The sequence below is a fragment of the Myotis brandtii genome, unplaced genomic scaffold (genome assembly GCF_000412655.1).
Source record: "Myotis brandtii unplaced genomic scaffold, ASM41265v1 scaffold691, whole genome shotgun sequence".
NCBI lineage: Eukaryota > Metazoa > Chordata > Mammalia > Chiroptera > Vespertilionidae > Myotis > Myotis brandtii.
The window spans coordinates 198,650-207,221 of record NW_005370704.1 but is presented as its reverse complement, the minus strand read 5'-3'; the positions used below and the strand labels follow the sequence as shown (position 1 = coordinate 207,221).

The window sequence follows — 8,572 nt, the reverse complement described above, 5'->3', positions numbered from 1 at the left end:
TTCGTCACAGGGCGCGCCTGGGCATGCTGGGATATGTGGTTCTTCGCATCCGGCTTGCATCCGCCGACGCGCCGGAAGTGCGTCATGGTATGCGCCTATAGCTTCCCGGGAGATGTAGTTCTCTTGCCGCTCCCTTCTTCCTGCACCTGCTTGCCTGCGCTTTGCAGCTCAGCGCCACTAGCCACGCGGGACCGTTGAGTTTGCTGTAAAATACACACCGTGTCTCCGAGAGTTAGGAGGAAAAAAACAATGTGAAATACTTTTTAAAATATATTTTTATTGTTGATAGTATTACAGATATCTCACATTCCCCCTCTTTTTCCCCCTCCTCCAGCCCCTCCCCTCTCCCAGGTCTTCACCACCCTATTGCCCGTGTCCATGGGCTGTGCATGTAAGTATATAAGTTCTTTGGTTTATCTCTTCTCGCCCCCCCCCCAACCCCACATCGAGGTATGTCAGTCTGTTCCATGCCTCCCTGCTATGGGAGATGTAGTTCTCTTGCCGCTCCCTTCTTCCTGCACCTGCTTGCCTGCGCTTTGCAGCTCAGCGCCACTAGCCACGCGGGACCGTTGAGTTTGCTGTAAAATACACACCGTGTCTCCGAGAGTTAGGAGGAAAAAAACAATGTGAAATACTTTTTAAAATATATTTTTATTGTTGATAGTATTACAGATATCTCACATTACCCCCTCTTTTTCCCCCTCCTCCAGCCCCTCCCCTCTCCCAGGTCTTCACCACCCTATTGCCCGTGTCCATGGGCTGTGCATGTAAGTATATAAGTTCTTTGGTTTATCTCTTCTCGCCCCCCCCCCCAACCCCACATCGAGGTGTGTCAGTCTGTTCCATGCCTCCTTGCTATGGATCTTCAATGTTAAATACTTTAATGTTTTTATACTGACCCCCACCTTGAAATAGTACTTTGGATGTATTGGGTTAAGTAAAATATATTGAATTGATCTCACCTGTTTCTTTATACTTTTTAAAGAGGTGGTTTCTAGAAAACGTTAAATTGTGTGTGTGGCTGCTATTGTATTTCTCTTAGGAGACACTGGCCTTGAGCAGAGTTTCTCAAAGTGTGTTCCCCAGACCAGCAGCAGCAGTGGCAGCTGGGGCCTTGTCAGCCGTGCAGCGTCTGTTCCGAACCTCCCCTATCCGGCCTCCGCTCTATCTGGCCTCTGCTCGGTTGCAGAGCCACTGACGACACTCAGGCCAGCCTGTGGGCACCCGTAGGAGCGAAGCTGCCCAGGGCCTCCGTGCACACCCTCTCTGTGGGGTGACAAATGTCAGTGCTGCCACTGGGGCCCGACCCAGACCAGGTGACCAACCTTCACTCACTCGTTTCACTCATTCAGAAACCTTGGCTGAGCAGAGATGAGTTGGACACAGGACCCAGGACACAGAGATGAGTTGTCCCCGGGGGCTGGCAGTTTGTGGGGAGCCCTCCCAGCACCTGTCACCCCAGGCATTTACTCTTCACACAGTTGGTACACACGTCCTCAGTTTCCCCAGGCGATCATTCCGACCACGTCCGAATTCAGTTTGTCTAGTGTTTACTCATTGCCGCCATGAGCCAGACCCGCTGCTCACGGAAAGCAGTAATGATCGAGCTGGAGGCCAGGATACGCTCCTGGGAACGCGGGTCTCTCGCTGCTGGAGACAGAAGTGCTGCCTGCAACACAGTCTCAGAGGACAGAGGAGACCCAGGCCGGCAGGGCGAACAAGAGCCAAACCAAGAAGGACAGGAATCCCCCAGCGGGGTGTCAGGGCTCCATCGGTGCCACCACAGAGCAGGTGGGCGGGAAGCCTGCTGGGCCCAGCCCTGCACGTGGTTACCAGGGGGTGCAGGGGACCTCCAGGGGGATGTTGCTGGGAGGGACTTGAACACACAGGCCTGAGTCCAGGAGAGCTGGCCGAGCCCACCCGGCCCTGGCTCCCACCCAGCACCCACCGTCTCTGAGAAGAGCCTGGGCACTGACTCAGCTCCTGGACCCTGGGCAGCCACCAGCCAGGAGGGTTTCCTGACAAAGAGGACTCCAAGTCTGGCCCAGGGGCACCGCCCTGGTTCTCCTTGCGGCCAGCGTCCCACCCGAGAGGGGCCCTGCCCCAATCCTCCAACAGCAGCCGCTAGCAGTTCCTGAAGATGGCCACGAGAGGGCAGGGGCGAGCCGCGTCCTGCTGGGGCAGCGAGGACTGGGGCGGAGCAGGTGACTGAGTAGACAGTGGGTTCCACGCTCCTCTCCAGGGCCCTGCTGGGAGCCTGGGAGCCGGTGTGTGTGCCAAACTCTGAGGACATGGCAGCTTGGTCAGCACCCCGAGGGGAGGTCATGGAACTGGGCAGTGAAGGATGGCCAGGAACCCACCAGGCATCAAGAGCGTGGAGGTGGGGCAGTTTGGGGGTGCATTCCAACAAGAGGAAGCAGCCCCACCACCCCCTTCGGGGGAACCCAGACCCAGAGAGAGGAGGGCAGTGTCTGGTCACTTATCCTGTTCCCAGCAAAAGCCAGCACCAGGCCCACTGCCAGGGCCTGGCCCCCCGTCCTCCCCCCACCTCCCCTCTCGTGGCCCCAGCACCCCTTCCAAGGGTCACCAAATGGGGAGGGTCCTGGGGCAGTGGGCACAGTCTCACAGACCAGGGGGCACCACGCAGCAGGAATTCACTCCCTCCTGGGTCTGCACACAAAGGCCCGAGAGCCAGGTGTCCGCAGGGCTGGGTCCCTGGGAGGCTGGGAGGGAGGGTCTGTCCATGGCCTCTCCCAGCCCCGGGTGTCACCAGGCACCCTCGGTGTCACTCAGCCTGCCCCGTCTCCCCCGTCCTCCCCTCTTCCAGCCATCGGATTGAGGGCCACCCTAATCCAGGTGACCTCACCTTGAGACCCTTAATTAACCACACCTGCAGAGACCTGGTTTCCACATAAAGTCATCGTGTGTTCCCGTGCAGGTGAGTTTGGGGGCCACCCTATCACCCCCTGACTGAGGTCTCGGGCATTTGCTAGTGCGGGGTGTGGGCCTGTGCCCTCAGCAGGCAAGCCTCCCTCCAGCTCCCAACGCTCCTCCGGGCTCCAGGGGAGGTCAGTGCGGCCACGCGTGTGGGGCTGGGCCACAGAGGAGCCAGGCCCCCGGAACCCGGGAAACGAGTGGCCCCAAGGTTAATTAATTATTACATTAAATGCGCCCGCTCCGGCCCCGCAAACAGGAAAGTATTAATCACCCATTTCCTCGGAGTGACAGGTCCATTTCCCTAAATTCCTCCGCTGCTGACTTAACCAAATGATCGTCTTCCGGCTGCTGCCACTTCCCGCCAAGCCACAGCTCATGAATATTCCGGCGTCGCAATCTGCTTTATAAAAGGACAGACTTATTATTTCATTTTTAAGTTTGCTGTCAGGCGTAGGAATTTTCCAGGCCCCCAAATAATGGGACGCGGTGACTGTCCTAGTCGGCCAGACCATTCCCAGGAGAGCCAGCCCTGCCCTGCGGGGCCCGGGTGGGGTGCCAGGCCTTCCTGCCCTGGCCCGTGGGAAACGGAACACTGCTGAGTGGGCAGCCAGTGCGCCCTGCCCAGCCTGGGCGCCTCAGGTTCTGAGCAGGTCCGCCCTGGCTCCTGCTTCTGGGCAGCCCCTCCGTGGGCTGGGCCACAGTCTCACCACCGCAGCACGAGCCCCCCACTTCCTGTACCCCCCGCTGAGCCCACCCCGCCGCCCCTCAACCAGGCTTGAGTTTGGGGTCCTCTTAGTGCCCCCAGATCAGGCCATGGGGACAGGGGTCAGAGCCCTTTATCCTCCATGACAGGCTCATTCTGCACCCCAGCCCCTAATACGGGGCACGTGGGAGAGCAGGCAGCCGCCAAGTTTCTGGTCGTCTTGACTCACTGACTGAATGAATGAATGAATGACTGAATGAATGAATGACTGACTGACTGAATGAATGAATGAATGAATGACTGAATGAATGACTGGATGAATGCATGAATGAATGAATTAATGAATGAAAACGGAGGGAGTGGCACAGGCTCACCTGCGTCGATGTGCATCTGCACAGCGTGGCCAGGGAATCCCGTCGTCCCTCCTCACTCGGTGAAGATGGGATTCGGTGTCCAGGGGCCCACAGTGCCCTCTGCTGGCAGCCGCCGTGTGGCAGCCCAGTGGCCGGCCGGGACTGACCAGTCGCTCTCTGCGGTTGGGCACTTCCGAGCACTCAGCCAGCCTGCCCTCCCCTTCGCCACGGGAGCGAGCGCACCCAGCGTGGGAAGTGCGTGCCCGCCGGTGACCAGGCGACCACGAGGGTCACGTCGCCATCGGTGACCCGGGAGGAAACGGCTGACCCAGGACCAGAGGAGTTTTCCTGCCACGAGGTCCCTACCCTCCGCATGGGGTGGCCATGCGGACAGTCCAGGGGCCGGGCCTCCTGAGGCCGGGATTCGGAGCAGCGTGCTCCCTGCTGAAATGGCATCTGCGCAGCTTGAAGCGAGTTGTCACAGGGACAGCCCCTTTCCGGAGGGTCTCAGGGGGCGGAGCTGGCTCATGCAGGAGGCCTGCCCCCCTCAATGCCAGAGCGCCCCCTCGCTTCCCTGTGATGAGAACAAGGAGCTATCCCGGGAGCCGGGGCCACCCCACCCCAGGTGAGAATGTAAGGGGGTCTCGGACAGGGGAGCACAGGTGGGACCCCCGGCCTCCCCTCCCCGGGCTGCCTCACCTGCGGCCCTGCCTGGGCAGGAATGGGCACCTCTGTGGCCCGGAAGACCCAGTGTCTGTGGGGGAGTGAAGAAGCCCAGAGTTCTATAATTTTGTTAACCAATAAGTTCAATACATTTTTTAAATAAAAGAAGCCCAGAGAGCCCGGCCGGTGTTGCTCAGTGGTTGAGCGTCGACTTATGAACCAGGAAGTCAGGGTTCGATTCTTGGTCAGGGCACGTGCCCGGGTTGTGGGCTCGACCCCCAGCAGGGAGCGTGCAGGAGGCAGCCGGTCCATGATTCTCTCTCATCATCAATGTTTCTCTCTCTTTCCCTCTCCCTTCCCCTCTGAAATCAATAAAAATATATTTATAAAATATAAATATTTTATTTATAAAATAAAAATATATTTTTAAAAAAGAAGAATAAAGGCCCGCCCGGCCTGCTCAGGGCTGCCTGCCCAGAGGTTCCGCTGGCAGCAGGTGCGGCCGCCTCTCTCCGAGGTGCTGAAACACCGGCCGGCACCTGCCACCTCCGGCTCCACCCTCCAACCACTCCTCCCGCCCCCACTCTCCACCTCCTCGTCTGCTTTTTATTTTTATGTCTGAACGTGAGGTGCTGGCCTGGCCAGCGCTGCTCAGTGATGCGTGTCCGCCGCTCACCACGCGTCTCCGGTTCAATTCCCGGTCCAGGGCGTGCACCTGGGCGGCCGGCTCGCTCCCACCCCTGGTCATGGCGTATGTGGGAGGCAGCCTAGTGATGTGTCTCTCTCACATCAATGTTTCTCTCCCTCCCCCTTCCTCCCTCCCTTCCACTCTCTCCGAAAAAGCAATGGAAAAATACCTCGGGGGGGGGGGGAATAACAAAAGGAGATTGTGGTGCAACATCCGTAACACGAGAGTGACCCACGTAACCACGTCCAGCCCACGGCTCAGCGGCTTCACGGGCGTCCACCCTGCTGCGTGGCCACCGTCTCCTCTCCAGGACCCTCCGTCGTCCCACACTGGCTCTGCCCCACAAGCACCCCCCACTCCCCCAGACCGCCCCCCTCTCCTTCCTGTCTGTGGGTCTGACTCCTCCAGGGTCCTCCCACGAGTGGGATCCCACAGGATGGTCCGTGTGACTGCTTCGTCCACTCGGCACGACGTCTGCCCGTCTCGCTCCTGGTGTGGCCGCGTCCAGATGTCCTCCCTGCTCAGGCCGGCGAGCACTCCCTCGAGTGCAGAGGCCGCATTTGGCTCACCTGTTCCTGTCAGAGGACAGGGGGTGTTTGCGCGTTTGGCTTGTGGCTCACGTTGTGGGCGTGGCTGTGCGAATGTCGCCTCAAGACCCACTTTCAGTTCTTGTGGGGGGGGTGTGCTCAGAAGTGGGGTTGCTGGGTCCCGTGCCCATTCTATGTTCAGTATTTCGGGGACCGCCACATGGCTCTCCACGGTGGCTGCCCATTTTCCCTTCCCCCATCGTGGCCCAGGTGCCCCAGTTCCTCCGCATCCTCACGGACAGATGTTGTTTTCAGTGTGTTTGATGGTAGCGTCCCACGGGGGTGTCCCCATCTTCTGTTTTTGTCGTTAATCCTCACCCGAGGGTATTTTCCATTGACTGTTAGAGAGAGTGGATGAGACAGGGAAGGACAGAGAGAAACATCCACGTGAGAGAAACACATCGATGGGTTGCCTCCTGCATGCGCCCGACCAGGGCCTGGGCTGGGGCCAAGGTGTGTGCCGCTGACCGGAATCCAACACAGGACCCTTCAGTCCACAAGTTGATGCTCTAGCCACTGAGCCACACCGGCCACGGCCCCATTTCTTTAGCGCCCGGTGATGTCGCGTTGTGTGATATCTTGTGTTTGTTCAGGGTGGGCAGGTGGGGGTGAGAGCCCACGGGGGTGGGTCCGAGTCCTCCCCTGGACGCTCACCGGCCACACGACCTTCGACTGTCAGGACGAGGCGACAGAGGAGTCAGGAGAAGCCCAGTGAGACCACGAGACCAGGCGGCGTGGGCACTGCGGTGGCTGACGGGAAGGTCGCGGATTGAGGCGGCCTGGCCTGTGGAGATCGCTCACACGGGGGGCTGACGAGCAGGGAGACCCCGAGACGGGCAGTGCCCCCCATCCACCTGCCATTCCCTGGAGACAGCACATGGGGCCCAGGAGCCGGGCCATCGGTGGGAGCTGGAACCGTGGGGGCAGCCGGCGGGAGTCGAGGCAGCGACATGGGAGGGAGGCCTCTGTCACCCACCCCGTCACCCGCCCTGCGCGAGGCCAGTCCGAGGCGATGACCTCATGCCCAGCTCGAGCTAATGGCCCTGGAGAGGCACCAAAGAGCTGATGTTCGGGCGCCTGAGGCAGGAAGCCTCCGGCACCGGTTCTGGGAACACGAGACATTTAAGCGACTTCCTTGCTGAATATTTCATGATTTACATTAATGGCTTTCTGGTGTTTTTCATAACAAAACTCTCCACATGGTGACGGGTTAAAATGTGGGTATTCCGGCCACCCTCCCTCCAAACGCCCGTCCTCCCGGAGCGCCAGACCCACGCGCCCCTCGATCGCCAGGTCTCCACCCCAGGCCTGTGGGACCCTCGTGTCCCAGACGAGGCCCCTCCTTCAAGACAGGTGCCTCCCACCTGTGCATCCGGTCCTGCAGCCGCAGGGACTTGGACACAGAGAGGGTGGGGGACAGGGGCCTGGGGGCCGGGGCTGGGGGGACCCACACAGGCCCTGGGCTCAGCGTCCAGTCAGGAGGCCATGACTTGCCCAAGGGCACATCTTACCCGACTCCCCAGGAGAGTATGTAACTATGTAGATGTTGCTTAAATATGTTTTTATTGATTTCAGAGAGAGGAGGGGAGAGGGAGGGAGAGAGAGAAACATCAGTGATGAGAGAATCATTGCTCAACTGCCTCCTGCACGCCTCACACTGGGGATCGAGCCCACAACCTGGGCCTGTGCCCTGACCGGGAATCGAACTGTGACCTCCTGGTTCATAGGTCGATGCTCAACCACTGAGCCACCCCAGCCAGGCCCCCCAAGACATTTTCGACCAGGTTTTCATTGACCACCTCATCCAGTCAGTTCCCAGGAGGGTGCCCCCCTTCAAGGAGGTGTGCACCCCAGACAGCACAGGGGGGCTGGCCTGGGCCCTCGGATCCACCGCGGCTGCCGTCTGTCCACACATGGCGGTCGCTGGCTCAGCCCAGGCGCTGCTCTTCCTGCCACGGTCCCTCTCCAGGGCCTCCAGCCCCGCCCGACCCCTCCGGACCCCGGGACCTGGTACATTTCGGGCACCCAGGCTGCCTGGAGCCCCCCCCCCCCCACCGAGGGAGCACGTGCCTCAGCCGTCTTCCCTTCTCCTTGGGCCGAGAGTGCAGCCGGCTCACAGGAGCCCGTCAGCCCGGAGCCAGGCGTTCCTCCTGTTTCGTGGGGGAGGACGGAGAGTCCCTCCTGGTCCCACGGCCGTGGCCATCGGGGAGTGGAGGCAGGATGAGTGCCCAGGCCACTTGGCCCTCCTGCCCAGGGGTGTCCAGTCTCTGGGGCCACCTGGCCAGTGGGGGAGGCCCTGGGGGAGCAGAGTGCAGGCACCACCGGGCTGTGCCCCGCCGTCTCTCACGTGGTCACCCCTCCCACCTGGGGCACGAGGCCGACTGACTCGGAAAAACAGAGGCACAGAGATGGGGGTGACTGCCCATCGGGCGGCTTCTAGAAATTAACCGGCTTCCCCTTGCACCCCCACCAGCAAGACCAGAACTCTCAGGGTGGGGCGGGATTCTGAGGGGCCCCCTCATCCAGCCGATTCTGCTCTGGGGGGACCTCCCCAGGCCACGGGACTAAGGGGGGGGCTTCTGGGGAGCTCACAGCCACCCTTCCCCCACCCGCGCGCCCCTCCCCCAGCCTGGCATCGCTG

The 8,572-nt window shown here is 60.4% G+C and overlaps 1 protein-coding gene across 1 annotated transcript in view; it reads right to left on the bottom strand.

Moving 5' to 3' along the window:
* UBAC1 (UBA domain containing 1) overlaps positions 1 to 86 on the bottom strand; it is a 15,410-nt gene extending 15,324 nt beyond the window's left edge. The window contains exon 1 of the mRNA XM_014529662.1: positions 9 to 86. Coding sequence (XP_014385148.1) covers positions 9 to 86 — 78 coding nt within the window. The remainder of the gene's footprint in view (positions 1 to 8) is intronic.
* Positions 87 to 8,572: the final 8,486 nt, after the last annotated feature.